Here is a 16742-nt window from a genome sequence, read left to right as displayed (position 1 = left end):
CCCAAACACAATAAAATCATCTCATGCTGAGATCCTCATATTTTTCCCTGTCATTCTGGTTTGTTAGCCCTCACAATCACGTTGTATGGATGTGCCTTGTTGAAATGATCGGAAATCACCTAGATACTAAAATCACATTATTGTGTAGACTCATGTATTATGGTAGGGGTCATAAATGGTCAAAAATGATAACAAATTTCAGATCAGTTGATAATTATTGATAATTTCTAATGAATTTTTTTTATCATTATTAGTTTTTTTTTTGTTTGTTTTTGACATTTTTGACAGACATTTTATTTCATAGGACAGTGTAGAGAGACAGGAAATGCAGGGACAGTGAGAGATTGAATGACATGCAGCCCGGCCAGCCAGGAGTCAAAAAGTGGAATTGCCTGCTGAGAGCTTATGTGTCTGCACGGTACATGTCCTAACTGCTCGGCTATCCAGTCGCCCCTAATGACATAAATTAATAAAGACCAGGACAAAAGCAATACAAAGTCCTGATGGTGTTGTTGCTGAGTATCTCTCCATCGTGGAGCCTGTGGGTTGTTTCTTGACATGTAGCAGATATTGGGCATAAATGAAAACATGTTGCGTAATCCAAAGAGTGGAAGCAGCTAAGGTGATAAGATAAATTTGTTGTATTCCTGCTCTTCGTCGGGACAGTTTTCCTGCACAGTTTAGACACAACGATGTTCTGACATCAGCGAGACTTTAAGAAAAACTACCATACTGGTGAGCTGACTCGTCATTTTTGACTCCACACCTCTGTTGTCATTGGTGCAACCAAACAACACACCTGTTAAATGATTGGCTCTCACTTGTAGCATGCTCCATTATCAAGGGATGTGATAGGCTGTTCATGAGCCCGGGAGATAGCACGCTCTATTGCACATTGTATGGCACAATTTTCATATTGCTATTGATAAAGTGTCTACTGTTGGTACATATTGCCATTGTTTTATTGTGCAGGCCTAGCATTCATGCATATGTGTTCATGGCTTGCTCCTGATTGTTTCAGGCAGCCATCTGATCTGCACTGTGCAGCTACTGCAGCAGGCTTTTAATCTGACGATACACTGAGATTTCTCTGAGACAGTAATATCCTGATGTGCTATTGAGGCCTAAAAATAACAGTAGGGGGATATGGAGTCTTGTTGTAATTGAACCCACCACAGACATCTCTTCACAATAATGAGCAGAAACTCACATATGCATAAGTCCATGATACTAAAGGAATTGTGGAGACACCATGACACCAATCTCTGCAGCACACAGACCAGAAAAAAGGAAGAAAAGAAAAAGACAAGTGAAGAAAAAGCAGAAGTGATAACTAACTAGCAGGGATGGCTGTGGTTGTGTAACCTACTGAGGAGAGAGTATATTGATCAGCTGCTATCCTGCCGCTTTCCGCCTCATTATCAGATGACACAGAAGACTGTCTTTGGTCAAGCTGCCTATAAAGAGCCATTACAGCTGCATAACACGCTCTGCAGCTCGTGTCATGTAGGCAGTGTACTAAAGAGTGTTGACTGTCTTTGGTTTTTTTCTGTACTACATGTTCTGTACAAGATCTATTTTTGAAATGTTTCGCACAGGGAAAAAAAAACTTTTCTTTCTGTAGTTTGTATGACATAGCCTTATGAAGCAAACACTGCACATTTAAACGTTTCTTCAAGAAAAGCATCAAAGAAGGTGCTGATGTGTGCATTGTATGCATCATTAGACTGAAGGATTGATTGTAAAAGTGATTCTCTCTCTCTCTGTGTCTTCTCTTCAAGTATCTGCTCCTCAGCACCATGAACAAGATGAAGAACTTTAAGAGGCGTTTCTCTTTATCGGTTCCTCGCACCGAGACCATTGAGGAGAATGAGTTCACTGAGCAGATCAACCAGCTCAACATTCGGCACACTCAGGGTAAGACCCCCTGTTTCCCTCACATAGATGCCATTCAGCTGTATGTGGCACCTGTCTGTAACTTTAAAGATATAGACCCTATTTTTTTTTTTAATTCTTCCTAAATTGTCAACACTGATGTTGACTCAGGAAAATTCTTCTAAATCGTAGACTGTATAGAGCGGGCTGCTCTGCTGTCACCATCTTGGCAGTGCATGACACCTGTATAATTGACTTCAACTAGATGGATGCCAACCCAGAAGTTACTTTGGCGGCAGCATTAGCGACTTTAATTTGATTTGGGTGGCCATGAATCACCATTGTAGGTAGATGAGTAGCGGTGATATGTCATTGTTGTCAAAACTTGTTTCCGTTCCCTTGAAATGGGCAAAAAAAAATAAAAAATAAAAAATCTGAGATTTAAGTCTCTGACAGGGTGGCCACAGTGGCTGAAAAACATTTTATAACCAGTAAAGCTATGGATAATTAAGCACATTCAAAGCCCTGAACCCTGACCTCTGCTACTTCCTTGTGTCTTTTGGGGTCTGTGCGAATGAATGGCTCATGTCTAATAATAGAGCACAAACTCCAATCTCATTCTGGGTTTTAATACCAAATACAAAAGCCTCCCTTTCTTCCATGTCTGTAAGGAACCCTCACAGATTAACCAGGGCTTTTCCGGATACGGCTGGTACCACCACCAGCGCCTAGTCACAGAGGATCAGCCGGCTTCAAAGGGAAATGAGGGTTGTGGTGGGATAAATAGGGGAAGATAAGGCAAAGGAAGTGAGCACATTCAGAATTAGTATTTCAAGTGTTTCTGCATTATTATGACTGTAGATGATATGAGCACATGCTATGCTTTGAACCTACACCTTTACGTCACCTGATCAGGTTATTTGCTTTAAGGTGGGAATTAAAGTGTGGATTTGCTGCTTTCTGTTTAGGTACCATTAAAAAAACATGTAAAGTCAATAGAAGGAGAGAATCAGGTCATGTGGGGTCCAAGGCCACTCGAGGTGAGCAGAAATTGCTGCCAAGTCAAGTGCACATGTCTTACAATGTAAGCATGATGTACTATAATCAAGTGGTTTCATCACCGTGTTACCACTCGAATCGAGTAATCAAAATCAGGCGACTAAAGCTCCTGCCTCCTGTGTGGATAGAGAGTGCAGTTGAGTGAGGATGTTACGCAGCTGCCTGATGGAGAGAAGCAGCTGGAGATGTAGTCTAACCCCCGGAGTACGTCTGCCTGCATCACTGTCTGCTCCTGAAGGTCAGGAAAGAGGCAGACAGACAGGCAGACAGACAGACAGACAGGCAGAGGAAGGACAAACAACAACGTTTGATTCATCCCAGCAGATGTCTGATGTTAATACTCCTCTCCAAGTGTTTCCCGTTCATCTCTCTTTTCTACCTTGTTGCCTTCCTCCTGTGTGAGGCTGTCCTAGCACTGTACGCAGCATATAGTGCTGTTTAGATGTGTAAAACATCATCTGACATTTTATGCAAGGATTTAATCATTACATGCCCAGAATAGATATTTCCCAAATGGTGCATGTGTGTTTTATTAAAGGACCCAGTGGATAACAAAGTCAGAGTGGTGTATGTTACAGAAATGGTGTGACAGTTTGGGGAATATGCTAAATTACTCTCTTGCAAAGAGTTTAATAAGAAGACTGACCCTGTCTATACAACTAAACTGTAATGGCAAATATGTTTTGTCTGAAATGTAATACAGCCACCGACCCGCTGCTGTCTCCTCACACACTTCATAAACAGATGCAACACAGCCGCGGCCATGAGACTGCGGCAGAAGGCTAAACTGTTAGCAGCATTCAACACAGCCGCTCATCACCTGCTTTCATGGTAAATCTACCTACACAACCAACCACTACAACACATTTAGATATTACTGGAAAGTTCACAGGAAAATGTACAGGAACGTATGCAGCCTGTTACCTGTCCAGGAGAAGCACAGCAACTTCCATGCAATGTCCTTGTCAAGGGACATGTAAAATAGCCAATAGGAACGCTTCTCTTGCTCTGAAAAGACCTGTGATTGGCCAAAGTCTGTGTGGTTCTGGTTAAATGTAAACACCTTGAGGTCGAAGTCACTGTAAATGTTTTCTGTATCTAACCAGACCATGATTTTTCCCTGAATCCCTAGAAATTACCCAAGTGCTGTGAGTGCCCTAATGTGGCTGAGGATAAACTGTTCGTCAGGAAATAGCTGCACTGCATAACATGTTTGTGTATGGGTTAAACAGACAAGATACAAGGTGTTAAACAGTGAGCTTTGGAGGTGTTAGAAGGTAGCCTTTGAACTGTGGTAAGAGTTAGGCTAGCTGTTTCCCCCTGTTTGCACTGTGTATGCTATGCTAATTGCCCCCTAACTCTAGCTTCACATATAACAAACTGACACAAGAGTGTTATCAATGATTTCATCCCATTGCTGGTAAGAAAATAAACAAGTGTGGTTCCCAAAATGTGAAATGTTTCCTTTAACATACAGGACAGTAAACTAGATACCTACTGGGCCCAATAAATATCATGTCTCTAATTGCTAAGGACTCTGGCTTCATATTTAATGTACATACATGAGAGTGGTATCTTAAAGTTTTTTCCCAAAATGTTGAACTCTTTCTTTAATTATCTGGTAAACGTGTAAGTTTTATGGCACACATAAAATACCAATAGTTCATTTGGATTACATACTTTGAATGACTTATGAAAGCTGAAAAAAACGATGTTGTCATTCCATAGATTCTTATTTTTGTAAATAATTGTGTAAATGGAGGTGATTGTATACTGTGATGTATATATAGACTGAGAGACTGAAACGTTAGGATGATCAATAAATTATGATGTGGGATTTTCTTTCTTTCAAGACTGAAATAACATTTCATCACAAAATGACTTCTCTGGGTTATTTCTCCTTTAATATCTCTAGGTTCATATCAGGCTGTTAGTCAGTGGCCAGTGCTGGAAATCAAGTATGATTGTCTTAAGGTGGACTGGATGTACCTATCACATACCTTGATATGTCAGGCATATAATTAACCAGATTAACCACAAATAGCCATTTCTTTGATAGAGAACTCTGACAATCATAATTGTATTTACTGTTTATCCATAATTGTGCATACAGATCTAATTAAACATACTGTACAGCTCATGCTCGTGAGTTTAAGTCCTTCAGTCTTATCAGATAATTTTTCAAAACAAGAGCAGCTGGATCAAACTGACAAACACAAAATATCAAAATCAAATCATCTCACTTCAGCACAATGAACTCATTAACATCCCCTAAGGATGCATGTATACACAAATAGCCACATGCGCTACAGTAACACATGAACATGAACATACACACACCCTTCCAGTTAGTCTAGTTAGATATACATTCATGTGAACAGAGGTATACTCTCAGAGCCTCAAAAGTAATAGTGTATATATGTATGTATGTATGTGTGTGTGTGTGTGTGTGTGTGTGTGTGTGTGTGTGTGTATATGTGTGTGTGTTTGCATCAGTGCCCTATAGGGGTATCCACGACTTACTGCCTGACTAACCACTAATAGTTCTCATTGGACAGAATCCCCCTGTTCACTTTCCATATATTAGTGCACTTAAAGCTGTTTTGCTGAGCTCCCATGTGAATGTGCTGGTAGTTTGTGTTGAAACTGTTTCAGAAAGGTGCTGATTCAACTCTGTGATCATGCAGTTTACAGTGGTGTTTAATTGTATTCTGTTACACTGAAAAATATGCTATTATTTTGACCGCTCCATTTATCAATGATGGCACTCTGATTGGTTTATTTCATGTTACACCCAAAACACTCCCATGGTTAATTAATTAAGAGACTTAGTACAACCCTTTTGAACCATGCACCTGGAGCAGTGACTGTTTTTTCCATTGTTAAAATAGCAGAAATGATATGACGTGATATAGACATGCCCTGAATGTATTTGTGCCACAGGCTTTAGACCATATGCTCTGTACAGTTAAAATAGAGAGTGTATGTCTAATATTCTCTCTCTTGTTAGTTTACATTTACATTTACATCTAGTCATTTAGCAGGCGCTTTTATCCAAAGCGACTTACAGAAAGCGGAACAATCAAGGTTAAGTGCGATAAGAAGTGTTAGTGCAGTTAGTCTCTTGATCTCCAGCAATTCCATAGGAAAATATGTGGCTTTTATCTACTAAATTCTTCATTTCATTCACTAGCTAGTTGCTAACTTTGTCTGTACTGCTGTTCATTGCTAGATAAGCAGTGTATAGTGAGTTAATCAGAGCTGTCTGCTGCTGCTGGAAAACAATGCTGATGAGAGCTGTGAGAGGGAACCAGAAGAGTAGTTTGTGGACTGCCGTAAAACCAAAACATTTAACTGAAAGACACTAAAACTGTCTGCAGAGCTGAAGCGAACTGCAAAATTCACTTCATTCAAAATTCATTGCAAGCTGACTATTTCACATCACACATAGTATCAAAACCCTTCAGGGTCTCTTTAAATATAAAGGTTTGAGAGTTAACCAAGCCTGAGAACTAAACCTTCAGATAGACACAAAAACACAAAATGTTTCAAAAACTATTGGTTCAGATGTTCATGTGCCCCACAGGGTTAATTGTTAACTTAACTTCTTAAAGCACCATTATTACTTCAAACTTTTTATTTGATACACTGGTTTATGAGCAAATACTTATCAGTTTTTTATACTTTGTATTGAGTTCTAATCAGTAAATGTTAGCATGCTAACATGCAAAACTAAGGTGGTAAACATTATAGGATACCTGCTGAACATCAGCATGCTAACATTGTCATTATGACCATATATGGTGCTGATGTATTTAGCTCAAAGCTCCACAGAGCTCCACTGCTGAAGTACAGTCACACAGAGAAGCTCGCATAGCTCCCGACTCTTGGTCCTGTTTAGTATTCATGGCATTTTTTTCACCAAGGTTTATGGCACTGAAGTGTGTGGGGCTGTACTTGAGCAAGGCACTTAACCTTAAGCTGCTTAATGACTGTACTGACCACTTTTGTAGATTTAAATGTGAGTAACAGTGAATATAAAGATGATCTTAAACTTAGCCTTGATGTTAATTCTGCCATTATTTGTGGAACTCATTTCTGTTACAGATTTTCATGATTATTTCCTGCAGCCTCTTCCTCCTCTCACTGTAATTACAATTTCAGATGGAAACGCTGCAAAAACATCATGAGGCGCAGCATATTGGATTGTCCTTTTCCTAGCAAGATCTCTAGCAGGCAACCATCCATATCTCACAGCAACCATGCACAGTGTCACTGTGTGCGCACATGTCCGTGTGCTCATGTCAGTGTCGCCTTTGCTGACCCTAATTAGCATCAGGAGATCAAAGGAGGCGCTGTCGCTGTGATATTCAAATGACCAGCAAACAGGTTGTCATTTCATCCCCCAGCTCATTTAGCCTATCAATCAATCTGACACAAAGTGGCCTGTCAGACGCTTCTGTCGGTAGCACTGTTTAAAACACCTTGTTAAATTCATCCGAGCATTTTCAAATTTTCAGGCCCAGCACAGACAAGAGTCACCTTGGCCTCTATCTGTCTGCCTGCTTTATCTTTTTACTGTTATTGATACACCTGCAGTTTGTTATATGAGGGTGATATTATTATGTGTATATTTGCTTAATTGATACAACACCGGTGAATTTCCTGTGGTATGAGAGAGGCCATAAGCCAAGCAGTAAATATGAAAGTTTGTGTGTATCCTTATGTGTGTATGTGTTGAGGGGGAGGCTTTAAAGAGACATAAGAGACTTCCTCCTCCACGCCAAGGCCTGCCTCCCGTGTTAGCCATTGTCCCCATGGAAACAAGGAGTTAAAGTGCTTCATGCTTCAGCCCAGGAGGGAACAGTCACAATACACACATACACACACGCCTGGAGGCCGCCCATAAAATGGAGACACATGTCCACTTCACGCCCCACACTTGCCGTACGGGTGAGGTGGCCAACGCTTGCCATTGAAACTGCAGATCAAACTGCAGCTGAGATCTCACAGCCGGCAGCGCTCAAAAGACGCCGACCGTATGATGAGGATCAAAGTCCATTCTTCCTACTACAGTGGCTAGGAGCCGGGATATTATGATGCTTGTGTGCTCACAGTATAATTGTCTAAGACGTTTGCTTGAGCAGCCCCAATTAAGATCTCCTCTGCAGTCTCGATGAGCCTCATCCCTGAAAACAAGAAGCTAAGAGTTAACTTTGTAGTTAACTTAGGGCTACACCTTTTGTTACGGACAGTCTACCGAGCTGCTCAGGAACTGCAGGGAAGTGGATGAGTGCTTCCAATACACTGAGCCTCACCACCATTGCAACAAATAAACTACTTTCCTTACATGTATATGGAATAACTAAACACAAGTTACACTAAGCAGAGAGAGCAGGAGAGAGGGAGGGAGAGAGAGAAGTCATCTCTAAGAGCATAGAGTTTAAACAACAGACACAAAAAAAACATGAAAGTGGAAATATAAAAATAAATAAATAAAGGAATAAAAAATGTATTTTCCCTATTGCTTCTGGTTTTAAGTTGCTAAAAGCAAGGCAACAGGGGAAAAGCAAAAGCAATAGGTGAAAGCATTTTTTATTCCTTTGTTTATTTGTCTTTATATTTCCTTTTATATTTTTGTAGTCACTTATTTATTCTTTTATTTATTCCTGTTTGTATTTCCACATTCATTTTCTTGTTCTTTTACAGATGCATTCTTTTTCATGGAACTCCTATGACTCCATAGACAAGGAATCACTGAATAGTCCAATCCCTATAATAATGATTGAAATCATTTGGTCTTCAGACACACCAGGTTTTAACCCAGTTCAATGGTGTTCATCCCTCCAGAGACCTTCAGACTTGGAAACGATGAGAACTGTAGCTGTTCTGAAAGCTTGTGGTGGCCCAAATTTATTGGTTTTTCCATTGTCACCCATCTGTACATCTGCAGATGTTGACTGAATATGCTTTTTCCACATCAGGCCTGACTCCTGACAGACTGGGTCCTCCATCTCATGATGCCAGTCCGGTGAGCCCTGAACCAACCACACCTGGGGCTCAGTCTCCATCCCACCTCCACTACCACAGCAAGGCCCAGCACAGACGTTTCTCCATGGAGGTAAGAAGAAGGGTGTTAAAGAGCAGCTGTAAGAGGACACAGGTCAATATAACAGATGAGAGGTTAACAGGCAAAGTGTTCACTTCACTAACTGTCCACCTTTTTTTCCATAGTAATTTATGTGGCCCCTGATTAAGCAGTTAAAGGAAACTGTTGAGTTAATCTGCACATTAAAAGCCTTTAAAGTTAGTCTGACATAGATATCAGCAGTGGCACAAGTAGTTCTTGCATTATTCTGTTTAAACTCTTCCCCAGGAGTCATTTCTTCATTTGCACCTTTGCCAGCTCAATGAGATGAGTCACCTTCAAGGCTTTTAACCCTCCCCGCAGCACCAGACTTTTTATTGGAAATGTGAGAGAGTTCACAGTTCCACCTTTTCAGAAAAAGTCCCTGTGGAGGTAGTGTGATTCACTCCAAATCTTTCTAATATTCCACACAATTCGTTCCAGACAGACAAGTGAAGCTATGCCAGAGAGAAAAGAGCACTCATGAAGGACTTGGTGCTGTGAGGCCTGAATAGTGTGACAGTGAGAGCTCTGAGAGCTGAGACAGTCTGGAAAACTTCATTCAGTATGAAATGTGTCTACCCCTTTCTGAAAAAAGGGTTAACAAGTTGTAATGAAATGTTGTGTGGCTGATTAATTCTTTACAGATAATTAAGCCATTAATAACAATTTCATGGTTGCCAGGTTGTGGAAAGTCCATTTCGCTGGTGTATATTTTTAGCTAGCTTTGTAGCTAATTCTTTAGGGCGACATTTGCAATGGACAGGTCAGCCACTTAACGTCTGGAAAAGAGCTGTTCAGACCAAAATAAATTTATTAACACCTTATTAGCATTTACAAGCCTTTACTCATATTGTTATTATTGTGGAAGGGCGCCTCATTAATTAATGACTTTTTATTAGTTAAAGGACCTGCCTCCCCTTGGTACATCCACATAGGTTGGTATAGTTAGTATAGTTTGCGACATGTAATTCTGGCCATGGCTCACTCACCTTCAACCTTAGCAGAGGTCCAATCAGTCAGAATAACATAAGCAAGCACAAGCTTTTATTGCTAAAATGGTGCATTGGCGATAATATCTGGCCTGCCAGATTATTATAATAATCTTACAATATCAGATTGACCGTCCTGCATTTAGTTATAATGTCCAAATAGAGAATCTACCTGAAGAATAATTCTTATACTTTTATCCATGTTGACAGTGAGTGACAGACACAAACAGTCACACATGAGGCCTCTGGCTGCACTGTAGGCAGTGCACAGCACCTGCTGCTACATTAGATTTCCATCATGGCTGCAAAAGTTACCCACAGAATCACTTCCTCTTTGGTGATTTTGCCTACAAAACAAAATCATGAGAAAGGGCAAATTTTTTTGGAACAATGCTTTATTTCATGCATTGTGAGATTTTATTCTGAAAGGTTCTGACACTAAATTTGAGAGTTTCTGTTGGTTGTCAAACAGCAGACATATGTTGTGTGATATGAAAAAATATAACACCAGTTCAGTTAATCAGTCAAACGTATAACATATGACTGTGGGCCACAGCAATACACATGTGAACAGTAACAAAGTAAATTCCAGTTTCATTTTTATCAATCAATTTCTTAAATTAGCCTTTGATTATTTTATGGCCTGCCATCTAATGGATCAGAAATTAGCCCAAGGCCAAATTAACTTGCTGGCCCCCGGTTAATGATTTACACACTGTAATAAGCATCACGTTTGCAGTCATAGTAAGTCATTAACAGTTTTGAACAAATTGATCAGGGAATACAATCAACTGCTTTCCATTAGCTAGCTACCCATTTTAAAGTCAATACATCACTTTATTAATCATCAGCGGGAGCATCGATGTTTGGTATTCAACATGCAGAAATACAAAATGAGACATTGTAGTTTAACAAGCACACACTGTACTCATACTGAAGTTGCTATTGTCACACACCTTCCTGACTCTCTTCAATTTATCTATAGCTGGTGATCAAGCTAAGAGGACGCAATATTTAGGAGTGTTACTGCTGTGCCCATGGATGTATTATAAGACCATCCATGGCTGTGCCCTGTGGAGAATAGTAGCATGTTCAGTCGACCAATCATCAGCCTGACAGAAACATGAATAAACACTGAATGTGCAAAGCTCACAACAACCAATCACTACTTCTCACTGTTTGTTCAGGAAACTCCTTTTCCTTTGTTTTTGTTCTAAATTATATTTTCCCTTAAAATACAAAGTTTATAATTGTAATTTTATTCCAGTGTCTGAATCCTCTCATAGTCCACAGTCTGTATTGCAGCCTTTTTTATTTTAACAGATTTAGGTTATATTGATGGGAAGATAGCATGGTGATGGCAAAGCTAAGTAGAGCCTAAGTATAACTGGACTAAATTTTTATAAATATTATCATATGTTGTATATATGTAAATTGTGGCATTATGATGTCATGAATATACAAACCAGTGTGCAATGTAAGCTAGTGTCTTTTCAAGCTGGATGAAAACTGCAACACTGGCTTCACACATTTTCCATAGCTAAGATAGCGAGCCAGCGAAAAAGGCATAATGTGCAAATAAGGGTTGTTGCATTGCATTTTTCTTCCTTCAGCAGAACCCAGCTGTTTCCCCAGTGTTTGTGCCAAGCCAACATTATGTTTAACATACCCTGGACCTCTCTTTTGAGTCATGCGAGGGATGTACACCAAGGGACTTTTCAAAACCTGGCTGAATTAATGGTTTATAACTAATTTAGGTAATTTAAATAACCTTGATGAAAAATGTATTCATGCTTTATGCTAACGTACTCCAAGCACGTTGTCCAGGCAGCTGCAGTGTTACATCTGTGTCTGCACAGGATGTGTTCAGGTTCACAGCTGCCCACCTTTGCGTGTTGTAAACGATATGTTTGGAGAGCATTTTTCCACTGTTTTTTTTTTTTTCACCATAAATTAACCATTAATAAAGCCATTATTTACAACATATACACCTTTCATAAAGTGTGCCTGATACCATGTACAGGAATGAATGTTACACCATAATAATAATAATAATAATATTAGTCAATATTGGTAACTGACAGGAAACAGGGACACAGCAGTTTGACATGGTGCAAAATGAGTAGATGACCTGATTGAGGGCTGCTGGTGTTTAGTTATAGTACATAATTTTTTTAGAGCCAAAAACAATGTCACTAGTTAAGTGAAACAGTTTGGAGCTAATTTCTGCACGTTTAAAAGGTGCAAGTTTTTTGGTTGCAAATATTCATGATAATACAGGGTCAGCAAACTTGGTAACTAGCTCAATATAGCTGATGACCATATGGAAATGAGGTTTGATTGCCAGTTTAGGCTAAAGCAACATTGATGTTTGTAAATGTGATATCAATAATGTGGCTAACCTCTACATCAGACCAGCCAGATAGACAGGCAGGAGCACTGTGTATTGTAAACCCTGCTGTCTTGTTGACCTGCTGCAGGATGTCAGTAAGCGTATGTCCCTGCCCATGGACATCCGCCTGCCTCCAGAGTTTCTCAAGAAACTGCAGCTGGAGAGTGAAAACTCTCCGCTCTGCAAACCTCTCAGTCGCATGTCTCGACGTGCTTCACTGGTAAGTGCTCTCTATGACTACACATTGTACTGTGTCTATCTGTTCATAACATATTACAAACTCCTATTCAAATGATTCATTAACCACTTCACACAACACAACAGACCCTAGGATTATAAATAAATTTCATATAAATCTCATTTTGGCAGCCATATTGGTTTGTTAATTTCATAATCCATTTCCCAGATTACTGTTCTCAAACTCAGTGAATGTATAACCTCTCTGCAAATTACTAGTCCTCTTATCTGCTTGTTATTATTATTTTGTTCCTTGTGTATTAACATGACAATGAGCTTCTTATTTTCTTTGATATTTTCCCCAGTTTCCTATTAAGAGGCCAATATGAGGGAATAAGAATTTGTGCTTAATCAACTTTAAACATTAACTAATATATGTAAATGTGATCTTTTCCAATGAGCAATCAGCAGAGGGAAGCCTTACAGAGTAAGTCTGTCTTTTTCTTTTTATTTCTAGTCTGATATAGGCTTTGGGAAACTGGAGACGTATGTGAAACTCGGCAAACTGGGTGAGGTACGTCCCTACCAACTACTCACACATTCACCTTCTAACATTCATCAGACGGTCAGTGTAGACAGCTGACACATGGTTCAGTGAGGGATTGGTGCTCCACTACTACACCCACTGCTGCAACCACTGAGGAATAACTAGACTAAAGTCAACCTTATCAAATATGAATAAACCATCTCTCTGGTGTATTATGTCAGCCACACTGACCACAAGTTGTCTGTGAGGCTTCATTATACTTACCAGGCTGCCTGTGAGTCAAACCTCTCAGGGGAGACAAGCGTCTGTCAGAATGGCTACAACAGCTTTGTCTATATGCCTAAACAAGACAAACTACAGTACACACGTGTCCAGCTTCTTGCATTAGTTCTGCATGGCTGGCACAGATTAACAAGAACAAAAAAACACAGTGTTAAATCTACATTCACACCATGCGCTTAGACGTGTTGTTCCCTGTAGGATCACAAAGCACGGACGTGCATTGGATGAAGAGGGCACTGAGACTGCACGTCACGGATGATGCACTTCAATCTCAAACCGTTTATCTGAGAACAGTTATTGCCTTAAGGAGTGGGGAATGATTGGTGACAGAAGCTGTCTCCATTAGTCTCAGTCACAAGGCTCAGCAGCAGATAGCAGTGGAAAAGATTCGCTCCCCTTACAGCCTGCAGTGCTTGATCTACAGTTATTAGATCACCTACTACATAATGTGCAGAGCCAGTGTATATATGAAGGATAATCATGAGTGAGAAAGATGGGCCGTGATAGACATGAATCAGATCCTTAATAAATAAATATGCACTGAATGAATGGCTTAAATCAAAGCTGCTTGCATTAGATTTAAGTAGCGTTTTGATGCTGCTCGTGGATGATAGAGGTTAAAACTTCACTCCTCATTCCAGTCAGCTGGAATTATCTGTTAATCTTGTTGTTGATGTTTATGTGCTACTGTATAGAAAATGAAAGCAAACAAGCAGTGGAGGTAAACAGATTCCAGTCAAATTAACTTCATTATTCTTTTCCTATTAATAGCAAAACCTATCTGAGACATATGAGTTTTTTAATATATAAGATTACCAGAATGTCATCTCGAGTTGTGTCTGTGTGTGTGTGTCTGTGTGTGTGTGTCTGTGTGTGTCTGTCTGTGTAGGGGACGTACGCGACAGTGTTCAAAGGACGAAGCAAACTAACAGAGAACCTGGTGGCGCTGAAGGAGATTCGACTGGAGCACGAGGAGGGAGCACCGTGCACTGCTATCAGAGAGGGTACACACACATCAGCAAACACAAACACACACACACACACACACACGCATGCATAAACAAACACTCAGATGTTCAGTCAAGGTTGAGGGCAGTGTGTGCTGCCCTCAGCAAATAATGTTTCTATTTTAAGATCAACCATCACAAAATGGACTAGAGCACATTTTATTCTTCCTCTTTAATTTAACATAATGCTCATTTAGGCTCTCTCATGTGGGCTGCTGCTTCTAAACGTGTGATGGTGTTGCCCCACACAGAGGAAATTTGCAGAGTTGCAGAGGAAATGATATAGAAATGCTATAATAGAAATGTTATAATGCAATACACAGTGTGCATATATGTAATCTACTCTACACAAGTATATCACATCATGGAACATTTTGCCACCACAGTAATAAATGTGTGTCCTTACAATGTCCTGCAGTATCAATAACTGGCCAAACATAGCTTGCATTAAAATTACAGGCAGACCTGGTCAGACAGTGGGTCATTTCATAGCCTCAGGTAAGTGCACGTTGCTGACAAACTGACCTCATGTCCTCCTCTGATGTTATGGACATGTGCTGGGGCATTAGTTCACATAGAGTTGCTATATAATGACCTGTTTGGTTTTTCACAAACCAAAAATAAACTGAGACAGGCGTGTGATGTATGATCTTACACTGTTATTCTGCCCTTAAAGGAAAATTTTCAACCTGACCTGTTTCCCATAGCTGTGGCTATTTTGATTCTATGGACTGTGCAAACTTTCCACTTGCCACCTCTGTTGAAGAATTCAGGGAAACAAGGATTCTTGCAAATTAACTTATACTTGGGCTTCCTACAGTTTTCAGGATTTTTACATGAATCTTTTCAAACACTTGTCTCTGAGAGAGACAATACAGGAGCTGCCTGGAACGGCCATTAGGGCTGAATGCATAATCTACATTCAGGGTTACTTGCCAGCTTTCTTCTGACATGGAGTGGTGCTATTGTCACGTTTCACAACTGACTGTCACTCACAACATGCAGATACATTAGTGAGTCGTACAGCCCTCTTGCATGTTCATACATGAGTCACATGTTTAATCTTTCTTTCCGAGTTAACTATCGAAAAACTAGCTTGAAAGGGAATTATCTCATGTTTCTGCTGTTGTTGTTTTGCTGGAGCATCCTTAGCACCTGGAGGAAATTGCACAGCTTTTCCATACTTCCTCTGTCCACACAGTGTCTCTACTGAAGAACCTGAAGCACGCCAACATCGTCACGCTGCACGACATCATCCACACCGACCGCTGCCTCACGCTGGTGTTTGAGTATCTTGTGAGTACGCTGAGTACGCCGGTGTTCTAAAGGTGTCGGCCTCAAGTACAAAAGTGGAATATGGATAGATCTCAGTGTGAATACTGTAGCTTTTGTCTTCCAGGACAGTGACCTTAAACAGTATTTGGACAACTGCGGGAATCTCATGAGCATGCATAACGTCAAGGTGAGCCACACACAAGGAAATGACTCACCAGCAGCTGCATCAAATGTCAATGACACAACTAACCACATACCAAAGACAGACGGGGACAAGTGTTGGTTTACATCTATGCCAAGACATGAAAATGAGTCCACACCATACATCCGTAATTGAGTTTAATTTAAATTCAAACACATTTGTCATTTATTGAGAGTTTTTATTTCAAACATTCCTCCAGCTCCCTGCCACTACACATACACAGTGTCAGCATTTGCAGCTGCCAAAAAAACACATGATCAAGCAGAATCTATTGATACCACATTTTGCATGGTGATCTATGGCATTAGTCTTATATAGTACAATCACATTTAAAGTGGCAATCGCAAAGATTTCAGTATCTGCAGTTACTGGTGGTAAATGCAAATCGGTTTTAATACAACAGGTCTCAGAATTGAAACAAAACAAACTATTGATGTTTTAAGAAACACATCAGGCAATAACTGACCTTTCATCATCATTCTGTGAGCAACTGTGGTCTGACTTCATGCTGCACACAGCTTGAGTCTGCAAACAGCAGGACACAGTGAAAGGGGTTGGTCACCTGGCTGAAAAGCCTGAGATGTGCAGCTCTTCATCTGCCAGCTCACTGTGGCTGCTCCTTCTTCCATTTCTCCCTGCAACATTTCAAATTTTATGTCAAATTTAGTCAATTTCTGTCATCTTCTTTTGTAGACACATTTTATGATGAACAGTAACAGTAAGTGCTGAGCTCACTGAGAAACACATTGCATTTACTGTGACTACTTATAAAAGATTTTTTTGGTTCACATTGTTTGGTTCATTTTC

The 16742-nt window shown here is 40.1% G+C and overlaps 1 protein-coding gene across 2 annotated transcripts in view; it reads left to right on the top strand.

Moving 5' to 3' along the window:
• The window catches only part of cdk18 (cyclin dependent kinase 18), a 54838-nt gene that overhangs the window by 31146 nt on the left and 6950 nt on the right, over positions 1–16742 (top strand). The window contains exons 2-8 of one of the 2 annotated variants that reach the window (XM_071493813.1): positions 1782–1917; positions 8919–9055; positions 12534–12665; positions 13140–13196; positions 14341–14455; positions 15660–15754; positions 15858–15920. In XM_071493813.1, coding sequence (XP_071349914.1) covers positions 1800–1917; positions 8919–9055; positions 12534–12665; positions 13140–13196; positions 14341–14455; positions 15660–15754; positions 15858–15920 — 717 coding nt within the window. In that variant the 5' untranslated portion in view covers positions 1782–1799. The remainder of the gene's footprint in view (positions 1–1781; positions 1918–8918; positions 9056–12533; positions 12666–13139; positions 13197–14340; positions 14456–15659; positions 15755–15857; positions 15921–16742) is intronic. The other variant, XM_071493814.1, reaches the window with a different exon arrangement.

This window comes from Trachinotus anak, unplaced genomic scaffold (genome assembly GCF_046630095.1).
Source record: "Trachinotus anak isolate AG129_WGS33_773 ecotype Australia unplaced genomic scaffold, CSIRO_AGI_Tana_v1 ptg000013l, whole genome shotgun sequence".
Lineage (NCBI taxonomy): Eukaryota > Metazoa > Chordata > Actinopteri > Carangiformes > Carangidae > Trachinotus > Trachinotus anak.
Note: the sequence above shows the minus strand (reverse complement) of the source record. Positions and strands in the feature narration are given on the sequence as shown.